Source organism: Monomorium pharaonis, chromosome 7 (genome assembly GCF_013373865.1).
Source record: "Monomorium pharaonis isolate MP-MQ-018 chromosome 7, ASM1337386v2, whole genome shotgun sequence".
NCBI lineage: Eukaryota > Metazoa > Arthropoda > Insecta > Hymenoptera > Formicidae > Monomorium > Monomorium pharaonis.
In genome coordinates this window covers 8,007,348-8,027,042 of record NC_050473.1, presented here as the reverse complement: position 1 = coordinate 8,027,042, position 19,695 = coordinate 8,007,348, and the positions used below count along the sequence as shown (strand labels likewise).

The window sequence follows — 19,695 nt, the reverse complement described above, 5'->3', positions numbered from 1 at the left end:
ACTTCCGGAAATAAGAGATTACGTTGTACGCCAGGTGTGTACTATGCTGTCATTCTCAAATCTCGTTCGCGCATAAACAGGATAGCGGGGATTCGCGACGCCGCGCACAATGGAAAGCGCCGTAACTTTGCGCCGCAAGAAAGGTAGCGGGGCGGGGGAGGAGGGACGTGGAGGGGCGCAAAAACCATCCGGTCTTCTTGCGGATACTTTCTTCCGATCAGCGCGAGTCGACCGACGCGCAATTTTCTGCATCCGTCACGCGTCAAGAGCCCGCGCGTCGCGATTCGTAACTCCGTGAAAAATAGTCGGGAGCGACAGCACTCGCCGCTGTCCTCCCCCTCCTCCCTCCCCCCCTCCCAATAACGGATCTCGATCGCCGGGCGAGATTTCCACTGGTCATAACGAATCACCTGGCCAAAAGGACCGCGGTGATGAATTAGCGCGCTGTCACGGGGACCGCGGCAACGCTGAAATTAATACGTTTCAGCGCGGAATCCGCGTGACATTTCGCACGTACACGCGTGCACACCTGCGGCCGCACGTATGCACGTTCAACGTGCATGTCGATGCGTAACACACAGCGCGTTTCTCTCGTCCTCTTGGGTCCGGATTATTATCGCGTTTAACTTTCCATGTGGTCGAGCGGCAGATAAGCGGTCGATAAAGGATGTCGCACTTGCGACGATAAATCGGGTTTATTATCTTTCATCGAAAATCCCTGCACGATTAACTGACTCACTCTCGCTGGAACTGATTTCCCCGATGTCCTCCTCATTTTTCATTCGTCGGCGGATGATAAGCGGCGTTAAGAATTTGTGCCTCATTTAATCAGGAACTTTATGCCTTCTTGTTTATTTCGGCCTTGCAAAAAGAGAACGTGCTTCTTCCACGAGTACGCGGGTTGATTTTACCAAGGCTGAATTGGAAATGAATGTTGTAAATAAATGTAAAGGCTATGCAGCCTTGTATCCATTCGCGTTAAACATAATTCTCACGTAATTATTTCGTTAATTATTTCTCGTCTTAGAACTGGATATATGGGCATGTCTGGAACATAGGTATGACATTTGTACCTTCTATTCCCTAGACGGGAATTACGTTGATTATTCTAATTGCAAACTGCGGGAGTAATTCAATAACGAGCTGTTATGCCATCATAATGGTCACCAAATTAAACTTCGTATTAAGGAGAACACATATATTTCTCGGATATACATAAGAAGATACATATCTGAAATTATTAATGGGAGATTCCATTCTGGGTGTATTAATATTTGAATATTTGTGCGGTACAAAATTACATAGGTATAATCGTATTCGTAAATTTAGAAGTGTGCAATATTTCTTCTCAAGTAAATTTTAAGACAGTCCGTTAAATATAAAGAACTTGTTTCCCGTTTTAACTCGAGTATCTTTTTCAAGAGCTATTTTCAAGCATGTCGTAATTATAATATTTTTTCATATAATTAAGCTTTTTATTTAGTTTTCACATTTCTAAAATTTACCAAGCTACTGCTTAAAACGAAACAATCGTAGTCACATTTAATTATACGGAACAATCGACAGAACGTTTAAATTTAATAATGAAGCACTTTTCACGAAATTATCCCCTTTTCCTTCCTCCCCATCGAGAATGCAGACGAGGAAATAATATCTGGCAGATTGACAACAAGACGTACGCGAATGTTGTCTTGCTTGTTATCTTATTGCCATCCGGCTCGAAATTGGATTTGCAACCAGACCCGAAAGGAGGATATTGACTTGCGGATAGAAGCAACTGCATATTGCAGCGCCATGCTAATAAGCGGCTATGTCATCTCAATTAATCGCCCAGCGCCTTGCCCGTCATGGAGACGTGTGCCGGTTGGAATGTTGGAAGTTGCAACGGGTATGCACGAGGGTCAGACGGGGATCGGGGGAGAAGAGAAGAGGAGAGAGAGAGTGAGAGAGGAAACGCGAGGCTTTCCACAGGGACAGTATGCGCAACTATCCACACAATTGGGAAACGGTCTCGGGGTCTTCCTGTATATCGCCATATACAGCATGTGGTACATACACGCGAGCGATAGGAACGGCCGAGAGGAGACACGACGCGCACGTACATACATACATATATATCGCGCAGCTGCGCGGCACGTTCGCCTGATAAAAATGAGCGGCGCGAGCATTCATCAGGCGAGCGGGACTATTACACCGGAGATAATCGCCGCATTCCTTCGGCGATGCCGGCTTTCTTCTTCGCATACAAACGTGAGCGCAACGGGCAACGGTGTGGAGCTCCCGCGGATTTTGTGCTATCGGCGCGAATCAAAACTTCTCGGGAGCGCACGCTTCGGGGTGGCTCCAAACATGCAATTAACGCACGTTAATTATACGTAACCCTCCGAACGCTTCCGGAATTCTCTCCCGAGGATTCGCTCGAGTTAAATTAATCAGCGAATCGATCGAAAACAAATAAGCGATAAGCGCAAATTGAAGCGGAAAAGAAGCCTACTGAAAACTCACTTTGGATCTATTATATAAGAGAGAAACTCGGGTTTGGGAATCCAATTAAATTTACAATCTCATACGCCGTGCATTTTAATATGTTTGATATTTATTAAGATATATTTTATATGTAGTTTATTTTATGCTGCAAATTTACGAAATATTATAATTTTTTAAATCATCTGACGCGTTGATGAAAACTGAAATGGAAACTTCTGCCAGTGATGCTTTTCCATCAGAAGTATGTTTTTAATTTATAGCATAAAATAATCCAATAGCTTATTCCAACAGTTTCGTAACTGTGCACAAAATTGTTTCGTTTATTTAATATTATTTCTCCACAATTTTACCATCTTTTACACACATTTTCAGAATTAAAGAGAAATAAAAAGATAACGATAAGAAATAAAGTAGAATTGGCGCTTCGTAAGTTTTACATCTTCCGATCTGATATTGTTAACAACAGCCCAGAGAATCTTTTTAGTTTGAACATTTTAGTTTGCTTTTGCTGGTGGTGTATCACTGACAAGAGTTTTCATTTCTAGATGAATTTTCTCTAAAAAATTATAATACTTGATGAATCTGTAGCATACGAGTGAACTCCGAATATCCTGTGTCGGGATAATTAATTTTGCGACTGTATGTGTACATTCCTGTGTCTTTTAATGTATTTCATATTATATAGTCTATAAAATTACATAAATTCTGTCACGAATAAACAATGTGAATTTGCTTTAACGAACCATCAAACGGCACTAGAATCTGTATAGATTTTTCATTCAAATTCCGCGAGCATGGATACCGCTCGTTTGTCTTAATTTTTTAAGAAATTCATTATTCCAAGACCTTTGCAACATGTACTGGGGAAATCAAAGCGATGTTACGTTCGAGTACGTTCTGTACTGTTGCATCAGTGATTACCGTTTGATAATTAATGCGACTTGATACCTAATTACTCGCGATCGCATCGTCAATCATCGATTCGCTCGGTTGTGCATCTCCGCGCGCGGTATAGTTAACGATCAATGGGAGGAGTTGAATCCCGATCCTGTGGGTAACGAAGCATTTTAGGAAGCGCGATCTTCAGACGAGCTCTCTGTAACTAATGCATGCCAAATAATTATGCTCGTCGCGCTGCCGCGCCGACGTGTTCGTCCCGCCGCGAAGTTAACAGACTTTTTCCTCGGATTCCGCGTGTGTTGAGATAACGACGGGAAAACATGCCGCGAAACGTGTCTACATTACAGATTCCGTTTTGAAAAAGCGACAAAACACGAGCGACAAAAAGAAAACAGTCGAATGTTTCCTTTTACTGCGCGCGACTTGTATTAAAAAAAAAAAAATTCTCCGCGAATGTGTCCGGGGGGGAACTTTTAGTTTACAAATAAAATAGTAAAGACAGAAATTTATCCTTCGTATAAAAAGAGAAAACAATTAACCGAAAAACCACAGTCTTCAGTCAACTTCGAGTGGATTTATAGAGCTATAATATGAATTCGTATGCGTACAGAAAAATACAATACTTGCGTTAAAAATATAAAAAAAACCCCCAATGCCGATTGATTATTTTTTTCCGATATTTTTCGGAGGGAAAATTTGCCTCTAAATTGACAAAAAAAAGGATTGTGGCTACAACGGTTTTGTGGTTTCCCGATAAATTGGACGAATAACAAAGTTTCATATCGTATCTGCATATTGAACTATAATTCCTATTGCATAAAAAGCTGAATAAATACATTTATCGAGTTAGTCAGATTGAGAGTCCATTATTTACAGTTTTGTATTATTCGTGCAATATGACTTTATGCTGGTCCGCACCGTTAATGCGCACTGACATCGAGCAAGCAGGCAAAAAAAAAACGAGACCCAAACCTAACGGGACCGATTGTAACGTCGCCAATGCTCCGCGATGATATCAAATCGGATATGTATAAACTTTTTTTTTTTTAAATCATTTTTCGACCTCTCATTCTTCGCGGAAAATTAGTGGTTTAAATTTCGCTCTTGCATCTCGAATTAAATTATTGATCTCTATCTCATGAGAGAGGGAGGAATTATCCGTTGTCGGTCGTACTCACGAAAATTCGCTGGCTGTTCGCACGCAAATATCGACGTGGTTTTCCACGATGAGGACGCGTCGGTTAACGGGCGCTCCGGGCGCTTGACCGCTCTTCTCCTTTCTCCGTAATCGTCAGAATGATTTTCTCGAGGCTTCTGTTTACAGGTGTGTGCGCGCGCGCGCGAGCGCTGCAGCGTGGTAACTCGTGGTTTACGCGCGCGCCTGTGTACGTGTATTAGTCATGGCTGTGTGCGTATATCATTCCCGGATAACGAAGCAACGGTACTTGCAGTTGACCGCGGGCGGCCAGCACGGCTGTGTGTAAAAGGCAAATAGTGTTGGCCTGTGTGTGCGCGGTTCAATATTTGCATGACAATTTGGACGTCACGCGCGACGCTCATCTTATACACCTACTTCTGACAGAGAAGGCGGGCCCCCTCACACACACACGGCTACCACAACGGTGTACTAATATCATCGTGCGCCTCCTAAATCTTTAATCTTTAATTAAAATTAATGCTTGGCGACAGAGAGAGAGAGAGAGAGAGAGAGAGAAACTAGAATTTTGTTAAAAAAATCACAAGCTCGCCAACGGGGAGTTCTTGCGCACCGGTAACAATGCGCTTTGATGTTTTTCATTTTTTAACCGCATTTTTCGTCAGTCAGTTTGTTCTCGCGCCGAGGATTTTGTTTCTCGATGGTCACATTAACGGATACGGATATAATCCTGTTATGCGTTTGGAAAGCGCGCGCGCGCGCGTGTGTCCGATTTTCCCGGACCTTCCCGTTTTGTTTACGTTTGGCGGCCGCCAGCAATCTCGTAATGCATAATGCGATAATGTGGAATTAAATAATTTTGCAATAAGTCGGCGATAACGTGGAGTTAAATAATTCTAAAATGGCCGGCAGGGAAACGAGCCAACGTATTTATGGCGCTAATTAAGAAACTGGTACATATTTCATCGGCGCAAAATATCAGTTACAGCTTGCCGCCTGCTCGTTTCAATTACATGCCGAACAAATTTGAATTCTTGGAAAAGAAAAGGTACACATAACAAAACGTTAACGTTACTCCGAACTTACTAATTAAAAAGGTATTTATAGCTGCGAGCAATTAATACGTCCATTGAAAAGGTCTGACATAATTTTTATGATGTGAACATCTTTGCTATTGTTCTCTTCTGTTATTAATCGCAATAAGGCAACATTATACGTAACAATATTATCAGACAATACATACACCGGAGTATTACGATTGCGTATAAGCTGCTGGAAGCTATCTTGAGCTACGTGAAGCTACCTGAACCGCACGAAGCTACTTGAGCTGCGCGCGAAGCTACCCGAGCGATTTATTTGTGAAAGTATCGGCGCGTTCGTTTTGCTACATTCTTATTACACTCAGCCGCATTCTCATGACTTCCTGCGGTGCAAACGGCAATCCGCGTAATGACAACCGTCGCCTCGGTCTCGTATATACCTCATTTTACATCCCAAGAAATTATAGCAGCCAGCGATCTAACGTATAATATAGAATGCAATATGACTGACATGTCCGATGGTCGTCGCAATTGTAATGAGAGCCGTACTTTCTAAGGATCCGCGAGTAACGTTGGAAATAGACGAAATCGATTTGGTCGAGCAGAACTTTAGATTTCTATTAATATGATACCTAGATGTATGATGATCCCGGTGAGAATATGGCGACGAATATTTCACAGATTTGGAAATATTAGCAGTTTATATTTGAATTTAGGAATCTAAAAATAAATATATCATTTAAATTCCTAATAATAAAACAGTAACATTGATTTAACAAGAATGTTTGGAGGTTCGAGAGGTGCAATCTTTCTCTTTTTTAATTTCAGATCGCTCATGAGATTAATTATTTTTATCGAATAACATTTTGTTTAAGATGCAAATAAAATCTGAATAAGCGGAAAGGGAAAACTGTGTGCGCGAGCGACTTCAGCTTCTGCCGGCGCAAAAATTTCCACGGGCGTAATTAAGCGACTCGGGTGGGCGACGAGAGCGGGCGTGCGTGGAGTTCTAATTGCATTCGTTAGCGGCCGACTGCGATCGCATAAATAAACCTCGGGTGCGGTTTTATCAGGATTACGCGATGACGGACTTGGTTTTACGATTTTTCCTTACCGGAACCATATATTCTTTGTCTCTTTCTCTCTCTCTTTTCCGTTGGTCTCGGCCAAATGCGAGCCGCGATGTGGCACGTAACGTGAAACGCTTAGAAAGTTTAAGTTAAGCTAAGCACTTTTCCCGCCGCCGTGTGCCGAACGTGGCTGGGAACGTTGCGCTCGTCCAGGAATGCGTATCGACGACGAAGGCCTGCTGAGCGGCGGTTTCATGCCGTTACGGTCGTTGTTCGCGCGGTCGGTCGCCGACATCGCCGGACCTCCGGAGTTTTACTCTGCGCGTTTACTTTCGCGACTGTTGACGAGGAAGTGCACCCATCCGGGTAATATCGGTGTTGCTTTGCCGGCCCCGGTGGAAATAACCAGGATCTTTCGTCCTCGACAAGACCCTCGACGGAGGAAGCAGCTCCTCGAAATTAGACGGTGTACTCGTAAAGGGAGGAAAGGAAAGAACGTTATTTGTTTGGAATGGCCACTGATGAAGTTGATCAGGCCTTACGGAGGAAAAAAAAAAGCAAATTTCGCATTGTGAATCCCTTTGACGATGCCTTTTCATCGTCTTCACTTAGCGAAAAAGCTGAAAATTTGAATGAAAAGCGACGCCGTCGTCGGGAATTTGAATGGAAAACGACGTTGTCGGCGAAAATCCGAATGAAAAGCGGCGCTGTCCTTTCGGAATTAGTTCGTCTACCACGAAGCAGGAGGAGGGGGAGGGTTCAATTATGGGGATGATGTTGAACGCGGGGAACGTTATGCGGACTACTAATGTAGTGCAATAAATCACTTAATTGAAATCACAATACTACTTGGTGGTTAATTTATGGTTTTCGGGAGAACTAAGTGCGCTCTCTCTCTCTCTCTCTCTCTCTCTAATGGCTGACTTTCTTAAGTTACGTCGGTTTACCGGCGGGATATTTGGCCGACATGGCAATTATTTCTGTCGACCTGATTTCGAAGTTTGCGGCGGGTGGCAAGAGATAGCCTATCAATTTCACTTGCAATAAGATGTAATTTCCGCACAAGGTGGGGGAGTGCTCTGCATCACAATGTCCCATCCCGACGTTACACGATTTTGTTTTTGTTTTCACTGTTACATGAATGCGCCAGTTAATTACACACAATCCTGAAATCTGAGGCATGCATCGATGCGCAGCGGCTGTAACGTTTCGACCTACCCACGGTTGCTTCGTAAATAGGGCATGGCAAAGGTGGCATCTGCCTAAAAAAAGGAATTGAAGGCGCCGCTTTTTGCACGTGCAGAACTTCTAATTAGCATTAAAATAGTCACAAAGGAATTTTAATACATTTTAACATTGCAAATCACATTAATAAAGATAACATTTGACTAGATTGATACAATAAATGATTTTAACTAACACGATCTGATTTGAATAAAATAACGAAGAATTTTCTGCAAAACCAAATTTTTTTTTAAATCTGGGTTATGGTGTCAACTAATTCTCTATCAGTCGTATCGTGAATAATTTTGTTCCGGCAGGGCTCAAACGAAAAACAGGAAATATAAATATTAATAGGTAATAAATATGAAATTTCCGCGAGAACCAAACAATCCAGAAGTTTTTTTAATTTTTCTTCTAAACGAGTCCTCAAAACATTAATTAAGGCTCACAACTTTATTCTTATACCTATTATTTGGTGAAAAATTATCATATTTACACAATGCAAATTCGAAGCCAAGTTTCTTTTTTCCAGAAAATTAAATTTTTCAGGACTTGTTTAATCCTTGTTAAATTTTCAGGAAACAAAAGGAAAGCAAATTAATTGGCAATTAACATTCGCACACAGTCAAATACGTTTCTCTCTGGTAGGATATAAAAATCAGATTTAATTGCTCTCAGAACGAATAAGATACCTTGAATGGAAAACGCTGTCCAACTCGCGTAAATGCCACTCCCACGATCTCTCGAGGCGAGGAGAGAAACCGATCTCGTCTCGTTTCGCAGCATTTAGAAATCTCGTCGTTATCGGCCACTTCTCTCTCCGGCAAGACGAGTGTCCGGGAGATCGCAGGGGATTATAAGCCGTTCACAATGACGATGTTAGCGACGATGCCGGGCGCGTCGCATGCTCGCAGATACAGTGAAGACGATCAGAGAGAGAGAGCAGTTTAATTACTTGGCCGCGGCGTTAACGATTCGTAATAGTGGCGCGAGTGAAAATTAAATCGCCAGTTAAGTAGAGCACGGAGCGAATCCGAATGCTCGGCAAAATTGCAACCCCGGAATTAGGCGCGGATGTTGCGCCGCGAGATCCACCGTTGTCGTCGCCTTCACCTCGTCCGCCCTCGCAATCCTTTCGGCTTAATTAAGACTTGATTACGCGGCACGAGGACCGTCTGGGTGGCGATTAGAATTTATTGCCCAGCGATGTCTCACGCCGTTTCGTTCCCGCGCGGCCTTCGTTCGCTCGTAAACGCGACACAACGACGCAGAAGCATTATTCATGACACGGATAATCGATCGAAGATCCCGGAAATGGTCTCGTTCGCGATGACACGGTCGGCTAGTGGCGATAATCGAAGGTTCTAAAGCGGAAACGGCGAGCCTCGCCCTTCCCGAGACAAAGGAGTCGCTCATGAGTAGGAATAAGGAGGTGGTTCTGACTACGGGGCTCCGAGGGGGGGTGAGGGGCGGGGGGGTATTTGCGGGGAGGGGTATGACGTCACGGGGGGGTATGACGTCACGCGGGGGAGGGGGATGACGTCACACAAACGGATGCCGCCGCTTATCAGTATAAACATTTATATAAACAACATGCTAGTTGTAACCTGATATAAACAAATACCGGTCGGTAGCCGCTTATCAGTATAAACATTTATGTAAACTACAAGTCAGTTGTAACCAGAAATAAACAATAACTTGCCGGTCACCGCTTATCAGTATAAACATTTCTAAGAAAAATGATATGCGAGTTGCAACTTGATATAAACAATTAGGCCCTGCGGCTAGAAGTAGTAATTAGGTATAAACAATTTTTATCTATGGTTCTTTCTGTCGCTTATCAGTATAAACATTTTTTAAGTAAAATAATATGCGAGTTGCAACCTGATATAAACAAATTTCTAAGAATATTTATCGTACGGAGCGCCGAATCGTCGGCAGCTGATAAATTTATTCGACAGCTCTTGGAATAGCTATAAACAAAAATCGCTGACCATATCCGGTAGCGGTTTGTTATAAACAAATTTTTTATCGCGACAAGGAGCGCCGAACCGTCGGCAGCTTAAATTTCTACATAATGAATCGGTAGTGAGCGCGTTAAAATTAGATAATTGTGGAGGGGATAAAAATTAGATTTTTTTTTGTGGAGAGGGATAAAAAAAAGGGGGGTATTTTATGGAGGGGATAATAATATAAAAAAGAGCTCCCGACAACGTTATTGCATCAGTCAAATAGTGGAATACGAACGGTAAAGCTTCATCTACGTTACCGCAGCAGTTGATTGGTGGAAGTCGAATTGTAAAGTGTCTGAAGAAAGAACCGTACGAGATGAACTATTACGTTCCGATCCAACAGAATGACGGGTGCGATAAATCGTAAGTATTTTTAATTAAATTAAAATCTATATATTTAAATCCTATATATTTTCTATATTTTTCTATAACTTGATATATTCTTTTTACAGAACATTATCGCAGCCACGCTATACTCCTAGCATCCTGGGAAGGCGATTCGCTTTAACCGCCACTGCCTACAAATATTTGGATATCGGTGTCAGTGTGGGACTTGAACCTTTTGTGGAGATGATTCTTGGTGACAACAAAGGCAATCAGATACCGCTGTCACGTGACGTATGGATAATAATGATCGAGAAACGCATGGATATTGAGCGACTCCTGCAGTCAACCACCGTTACATCGCTGTGGATTGATGATCTTCTTATAGAACTCGTCAAATTACATAACGGGAGTGTCGTAAAATTTACATTAAATAACAAAGCCTTGTATATGAAACCTTTGACCGTGCAATTTTTACTAAATCTTGAAGATGTTATCAATAATGTATACTTTAAATTGTCGCGGGATATGTTTGTAGTGAAAGAAAAATATAATCGATTTGTAAACTGCTTGCAGCGAAATAACATTAATAATAAGTGCGATGCTGTAAAGCTATTAGATGAAATATGTGTAAAAACTTCGCTCATAGATTGCGAACTGATGGTTTATGCATCAGACAATATTGTATATGATGCTTTGAATAATAAATAAATATGTATTTGTATAAAACGTTTTAGAAATATTTTTTCCTACTAATTATCCTAACTTAAAAAACTATTTTAATTAATAAATGGGGAAGAGGAAATATAAACGGGTAATGGAAATATAAAAAAATACACAACACATAAAAAAATTATTTTTTATTGCTAGACCACCAGTTAAACAGTTTAAATACATTTTGTAAAGCGCAATTGTTCACATGATTTCGACAACGTAAGGTGTACGTAATGTCCAACTTATTTAGAGGTTTTATGTCTTCGTAATGCACTTCGATATTTTCGACATTAGCTTCCTCTTTCGCCTCGTCCAGGAGTAAGTCATGCAGCCATTCTCGTTTCTCGCATCCCTTTACGTACACGACAATTTCATCATCGTTGCAGTTGTACCCATCACTGCCTTGGTAATTAAATCTCTAGCCATGCTGTGCGGAATCAATCCATCCTCCCATGATATTCCGTGATGATTCACTTTCAACCACGCCACCTGACGTTTTTCTGCCTGGTAAGGTATTCCCATGGATAGGTGGGTGTAAACATGTAGTGGGTGAGTTCAAATCCATCTTGAGAGAGGCAAATTCCTTAACGATAAATTCTCCACCAACGATGAAACCTTGCAGATCCACGAACGTTGGTACAGACATGACAGCTGTCGTTGAGAATACTGTGATCCGTCTCGACGCGTTATAAATTTTATATCATCTTGATATTGTTTTGGAGACAAAATGGCGCCGCACTTAGGTAATTTTGCGCACAACGTGGTCAACGGGTTGTACTGAATCACACGATCGTGTATAATGAGACAGTACGCGGTAGTGTTCGCGGGCACGTTTTCTCTGCATTCAAATTCTAAGCGTACGTCCACGGTTGCGCTCTTGATCGATTCGTTTTGTCGAGAGCAATCGATAATCACGAATGGACCATTATGTCGAAACATGGTGACGGATTGATTCGGTTCGAGATAATCATATCCGTAATAGTTTTTACAGAAATGTGCGTACGTGTCGTACAGAATCGACCATTTATTTTTATCAAAATCTAGATTCAAATCATCGTACGGATAACATTCCGAATTTAAATAGAGTTTTGCGTTGATTAATTTGCAATGATCGAATCGACTCATGTTTTCAGACATGTTATTCTTCCGACCAGCCTGCAGAGCGAAAACGACGTATCGAGGCTTCTCGAGCTGAGTAGCGGTCTTGATGGCCCACGAATGTTTGGGTTGTGCTTTGCAATAAAGGATACTCATATAGATCCCAAGAACGAAATGCCATGCTGAGGTATCGCCCGCTTTCCAGAGCACGCAGCATCGACAGTTTATTTATCTCGTTCAGTAACACATGCGGCATTCGCCACTGAACTTTGAGTAATTCAATCTTCGGCTCCAATTCTGAACTTCCCATCAGACAATTGTTATCGTTACGCGCGCGTATTAAAATCAGCTCATGGCGAGCGTTGATCACCACGCGTCTGTAATCTTCACAAAATCCCAACAGCATGTTGAGCGGTACGCAAAATTAAAGTATCCGTTCGGAGGATTCCACGGATCCCAGCCGGCGTTTCTCGCGATTACGCTTCTGGCAGCTGACATAGTTACATAGTTCTTGAGGGTGCTGGTTATTCCGACGTTTCTGTTTCGATCAATCTCCACACCGTCGAGCTCGTATCGAATCTCATCGAACATGAACGCGATGCAATTATTTGCCAATGTCACATCAGATCCCGCAACTGGTTTCTTTATTATAAGTTTTCCTTCAATGTATAAAAAACTTTCGTACGGTAACGTGTAAAGATCCTGCTGTTGTATAGGAATTCTTATCTCATCGTTGTATTCAAACGTCGTGTTGGCGAACGGATTGTACGTGTGAGTCTCGATCTTGACGATGCGATCGTCAAAGATCGGCTCGTCCTCGATATTTAAAATATCCGTCATTGTCGCCACAGCAAATCCCAGAGATTGTAGATATTCAACGTTCGACGCGGTGAGCCTCTTTTTCTTGGAACAGTCGGATGATCGAATATTATCGAATGTCGTCGCAAAAGTATCTGATGACTGCTGTAACGTTGGTGTTTTCGTCGTAAAGATGTTTATTTTTCTAGCGCGTTCCGACGCGTTTAGTACGAGCATCTCACGTTCGCGTTATCGTTGCAGCCGTCGTCGCACATGCAATCTGACGGTAATTTCTTCTCCTCGAAAATCGAGCAAATCGTCCGTTCTGGTCAACCACGCGTATCGTCAGATTCGTAACGCTCCGCACGATGATCGGCAGGTAAATGATCTGCGAACGGCCTTTCCGAGATCTTATATCCAGGTGGCACGTTCGGTGAAAACTCGTGTATCGCGTGCACGCTTTTGTCGTTTGCTGTACGCGCCCGCGGTCACGTTGCACTCTACGCGGATAATGTTTACATTCATTATGTTGATCGACACGTCTGACGCATGCCATATTCGCGGTTCTAGTATAACGCTTCGATGTGAATCCCAGGAGCGAGCCGATGTTGTTTGGTTTGCCAAAATTTATTTTGTGTACGCATCTGATCTCGCATCTCATCGTATTATAGTTTGCGCGAATCGTTATTGGATCTTTATCCCCGCCATTACTACCTTCAGTCGTGACGTCACGTCGCGGACGTATTTGCGAAATCTCACGTTTCAAAAACTCGTTAATGGCATGCAACTCGTACGATCCCTCGGGAATCGTAATCTCCGCGTTGTCTTTGCCAAAGTAAAATTTATTGTTCGAAAGCATTCACGTTCGGTATCGTGTTATATGTTTCAAAGATCGCTAAACCGAGCTCGTAATCGTCGTCGCTCAAATCTATAGCCGGAGAGTAGCTTGCCGCGAGAATGCTGCTCTTACCGCTCAGCGTAAGTGTCAGCGACATGTTTGAACGAATACTGAGATTAAACAGCGCAACGTCGGTCTTTAAATCGAGTGTAAAAATAGCAAACAAAGTTGTCCGCAATTCCTTTGATCGTAAGTTTGATACGACGTTCGATTGTACTCTATCTTTGTCACATCGTCCCCAAAATATCGTACGAGTTCTCTGGGTGGCCGCAGATTGCCGAAACTGTCGAAATACGCTACGTGATTTCTCCTCTTTGCGTACGCTACCCAGTGAGTACCGGGACCCTCCGCATCGTCCAGATTTACGATACCGCTCTCGTTTTGACGCGCACCGCTCGTCGGTAGCGCGTTACGCATAAACACTCCTCTGAAATACGGGATACACAATCGTTTTGCCAATTGAAGTAGTTGCATGTTCGTCGTCACACCCGCGGGTATTCTTAACGCCTCTTTGACATATTTTTTCGTTTCGCTTTTACACCTTTTCCGTACTTGTACGGGGCGAGGTACAACCCCGTCCGCCTCTGTACGGGGCGAGATACACTCCGCGCCCTTCCATCGCGCGATTGTGACGTTGCAGCTCCTCGAGCTGACGTCGCGCAGCTTTGCTGTCGTTTACCACCTTTGTCACACCGGCCCGCGCCGCCGATCAATGATCCGAGCGCGCCCAACATCGGTAAAATTGTAACATGCCGCCTCGTCTGGCTGTCGGAAGTATACGTTTTTTTTTCATTACCTTTTTTTCTTCTTCATACCCATCCCTATCTTTGTCTTGGCTTTCATGGCTGCCCAGACAGCAGCAGCGGCTGCTCTTTCTCCGAGAGCCGAAGTCTTTCGCGATTACGCGTTTTCGTGCTTTCGCAGCGAGTATCTCGTCCGCCGCGTGTCTGTCGGCGAGCTCGTTGCTCCGAGAATACGCAATGTCGTGTTCGCGGCACGCTGCGTCCAGCGGATTTATACCTCTATCGCCTTTAGCTAATCGTTTTTCCAAGTGGGTTCCCGGTCCGCAAAATTGATAACCGGGGATATGTAGCTCGAAGGGAACGCGTTTATCACGCGATTCAAAAGATGACCGCAGCCGCTTTTTACCTTTGCGACAGCTGGCATTCGCTACAATTCTTGATCAACGGCGCGGGTCCGTCGATGTGCGTTTGCTGCCACGGCTGATTATAATGTTCGTTGCAGCGACGATATTGCTGAACTTCGAAATCAACCTTTATATGTCCGGAAAGCTTGTCCCACACGTGTTCGATATAGTTGCCGCACTCGCGTAACAGAATGATTTTTGGGTACGAATTGTAACTGCTCAGCACTCAAATTTATAATATCAGAGGGATGTGACAGTATGAGATACATGTTTGCTACTGAGCGATGTGCGATTTTGCATGCCTATAAATAGTTGGCGAGATTTTTGTTGCCTAGTAATTTTTTATTACTTGCTCTAAAAAACAGTGCGAGTACTATTATGAAAAATAGTTTTCAAGCCATGAGTAAATCGTCAAAGGGCAATAGTTTATTCGAGCATCGATGATAGGCTCAAGTGGCATCTCCACAGCGTGGGATAAGTACCAAAATCATAAACAAATGCCTTCGAAGCCGGACTGCACCATCAGTTTGAGTTTCAACGGTGAAGCATTCACTCGTAGGACACTGGTTAGAAAATTAAAAATGTGGTCGTCAAATAAAACGGCACGGATTGTAAGTATTTTTATATCATTTTGATTTTTATATTATATATATAATTTTGTACTAATTTATATTAATATATTTTTTACAGTGTTTATCTAAACCGGAAACAAGGCTAAGGCTGCCCAACATGCCAGCGTTGGCTTTATTCATATAAGAAGCCGGCAGGCGCTGCGCACAGCGCAGCGCTACCCCGATACATTTCCACGCCTCAACAGAAATGCCTACGTGCCCTTACCAGCGAACATCGTAAGTACCCCTTTTTCTACAAATACATTGTGTTTTTTTTTTATAATTGATAATTTTATATTTATACATGTATTTTTCAGTGTTATTATATGTTATTATATATGTAATTTTTTTGAATCATTATTTGTTTAGTGTTACCGTTGCGGAATCATAACCACACGCACGATCGTCCACGTCCGCGGTTACGTGGACGTGGGCATATCATAAATTAAAAATACAAGCAAGCGAGGCATGAATCAACTTTATAATAATTGGTTATGGCGCGAAAATGGAAAAGACGAGAACGAAGAGGAGGACGATTTGTTCGATCTGTTCGATTTGCGATATCTCTTTGGAGAAGAGAGAGTTGAAGAAATAGAGATGGAATGCGACTGGGAATACGACATGTTCGCGAAAAATTTAGTAAAATGGATTGATATGATTTACGATAGAAATTAAGAATTATATTTTTATAGATTAGCGTCATATTTTATATTTTATATTTTATATTTTATATTTTATATTTCCCTACTTCTTTTATTTTGGATATATATCATTGTATAATTTTATTAATATTTTAAAATATATAAAATAGATATATCACATATATTTTTATTATTCATCCCTCAATCATTTTATTTATCCTGCATGCTATCCTCTTTGGTCTCACTCGCGCGACCGTCGATATATTCCTTTTCTCACTGCATTCACACACACACACCACACACACACACACACACACACACACACACACACACACACACACACACACACACACACACTTATCTAGCATGCGTCTTCTTTCTCTACACACTGCGTTTACACACACTCGCGCATGCACACACGCACGTACACACACCTTCTCTAGCACGCGACCGTCGATATGCTTTTTTCTCTATACGCTGTGTTCACACATACATGCACATACTCACGCCTTCTCTAGCACTCATACACGTCTAACCGTCTTCTCTATTACGTATACACAAGCGCCTTCTCTAGCACAGGGGGCACGCATACGTTTCTTTCTCCGTACGCTGCGTTCCCACATACACACGTCTTTCTCTAGCAAGCGCCTTCTCTAGCACAGGGGGCACGCATACGTTTCTTTCTCCGTGCACTGCGTTCACAAACACACACACCTTCTCTATCACGCACGTGCACATGTACAAAGGCGCATTCCCATAGAGCGTACGCTGCACTCACACACCTATAAATAGGACGTTCGATTCAGATATATAATCAGATTCAGAAAACATGAGATTCGTGCGACAACCTTTGACGATTTGCGTAACGAATTACGACGATAAATTACAATCGATGGGAGACGGCGGGGTGAGGCGTAAGCATGGTGCGATGCTGCCGAATACTATACGCGCCATCATTTGCGGTCCGTCAAATTGCGGTAAACCAACGTTTCTGATAATTTGTTGGAATGTCCGCACGGTGTACATTTCGAGAACGTGTACGTGTACTCGAAATCGCTACAACAGCCGAAATATCGGTATCTGGAGAATTGTTGTCGTCGATGGACGAGATCGGTTACTTTACGTTCTCCAATAACAGTGACGTCATTCCACCGAGCGAGGCGCGTCCAAACTCAATTTTCGTCTTCGATGACGTTGCGTGCGATAAGCAGGATGTCGTGAGAGAATATTTTCAATGGGTAGACACTCGAACGTCGACTGCTTTTATCTCTGTCAGTCGTACGCGAGAATACCTAACATCTTATACGCGACAACGCCAACCTGCTGATCCTGTTTAAGCAGGACAGTACCAACTTGAAACACGTGTACAACGATCACGTAAACACCGACATGTCATATGATGATTTTAGTGAATTATGTCGCGATTGTTGGCAGCGTGATTATGGATTTTTGATGATAGACAAGGACAGTGCACTTGCTAACGGGCGATACAGAAGAGGATTTAACGAGTTTGCAGTACCCGCGGAACGGTTAGTCGTTATTGATACCTTGTCGGGGTGAAACGTACGATCAACACTCTCTGTTAACATGGCTGAGAACAAAGATATACGTGAGCGCGAGAAAATCGCGAAGGAGATTGAAAAAACGAGCGAATCAATTCGAAAGAAACATCGTGCTCTAAAAACCGGTAGGATCGAAGAGGATATCGCTACTAGAGACACTTGAACCGTTGATCGAACCGCTGCAAAAGATTATTGACAATTCTGGCGTACGCGCGATAAAAGAGGAGCCGATTGATAACGTTTCGTTCACCCGTAAACGTGAGAAGGAAGAGGGGGAAAATATGCCAGTAAGAGAAAACGGTCGAACGTCTCGTTCGATATCTCTGCGCACCAAACCGCAAAATCTATCATTACAAATTTCAAACATGTACCGATGATAACCTCCACACCACGTCCCACAACCGTACAACCGATAGAATCCGTGAGAATGTTTTCGAAACGACGATGACTCGCTTGCGACGATTGTTCGAATCAGGTTACAGACGTCGCAAGGACGAAAGCTTACAAGCTCAATTTGGTCCGCTGGGTCAAAAATATGTCGTGACTGTCCTGAGCGGTAACCGAGAGAGCGATGTAAACATAGACAATATATACGGTGTTCGTCTCGAGAATAATGGAATGATGCTCGGTAATAAACATTTCGATGTGGACAACGAGGATAATATAATTATCGACAATGTACGTTACGCTGGTACACCTGGTCTTTACGAATTGATCTTCAAGAAAATCCCCGCCGATGACATCTACACAGATGATGATTTACAAAAGTACAAAAGCATATTGTTTGCCACAAACGTGCATAGACGCAATTACGCCAAGGACAGTCAACTACGGAGCAACAGAGGATACAAGTACAAACACCTGATCGCACCGTTGATGTCGATCGAATCTACGCCGAAAAAGAAGAAATCTGGAAAGGGATTACCTCACGCTATGACGTTAAATGATAACGCGATCGATTACGTGCACTGGGACAATCCCAATGAACTGTAGATCGTCTGCGATTACTCGAAGCATCGCGTCGAGCCGGTCACAACGCACACGACAACGAGATTCTGTCCATCATCGAGGAACTTCGCGAAGCGGGTCTTATTATAAATTAACCTGCGTAATCGCGAAACGTGTCAGTCGATTGATTGATGTCACCCCATATCGTATCAAGATTAAAAACAATGAGTAATAACGAACGGCGAAAAGACGGTTACGAACGTTTAACGAACAATTTTGATCGGTTCCTGAATCAACAGCGGACGGTTCAGGAACGGTTGTCGGATAGCTATCGAACGGTGCAGGATCGCTATCAAACGACTCGGGAACGATTGTCGGACGGTTATCGAACGGTTGTAAATCAAGTCAGGAATAGTTACGAACGATTGTCTGATCGATCGTACCGGAAGACAAAGAACCACTGCTTGAAAGACGATAGAAAGCAGTGATAAAAGATAATTCAAACGTGAAACGAACGCGAAAGAACGGGTACAGAACAGAATCCAAACAGAAAAAAACAGGAAAAGAACAGAAAGAAACAGGAAAAGAACAGAAAAAACAGGAATGGAACAGGGGAAAGAACAGAAACGGAATAGAGAAAACAGGAACGGAACGGGTACAGAACGGAAACGGAACGAAAAAAAACAGGATTAGAACGGAAAAGAACAGAAACGGAACAGAATGGAACGAAAAAAACAAGAACGGAACGGGTACAGAACGGAACGGAACGGAAAAAAACGGGATTAGAAACGGGAAAAGAACAGAAACGGAACAGAAACTGAACAGAAAAAAAACGGGAACGGAACGGGTACAAAACGGAAACGGAAACAGAAAAAAACAGGAACGGAACGGGTACAGAACGGGTACGGAACAGAAAAGAACGGGAACAGAACAGGGAAAGAACAGAAACGGAACCAGAAAAAACAGCGAAAAGAACAGAAATGGAACAGAAACAGAACAGAAAAAAACGGGAACAGAACAGACAAAGAACGGAAACGGAATAGAAAAAACAGGAACGATCGGTAT

At 42.8% G+C, this 19,695-nt stretch overlaps 1 protein-coding gene across 1 annotated transcript; it reads left to right on the top strand.

Moving 5' to 3' along the window:
* The first annotated feature begins 10,049 nt into the window (after positions 1-10,049).
* Positions 10,050-10,937, top strand: LOC118646775. Its single transcript, XM_036290402.1, has 2 exons — positions 10,050-10,252; positions 10,342-10,937. The coding sequence occupies exons 1-2, from the start codon at positions 10,206-10,208 to the stop codon at positions 10,922-10,924; spliced, it is 630 nt and encodes a 209-aa protein (XP_036146295.1). The 5' UTR covers positions 10,050-10,205; the 3' UTR covers positions 10,925-10,937.
* Positions 10,938-19,695: the final 8,758 nt, after the last annotated feature.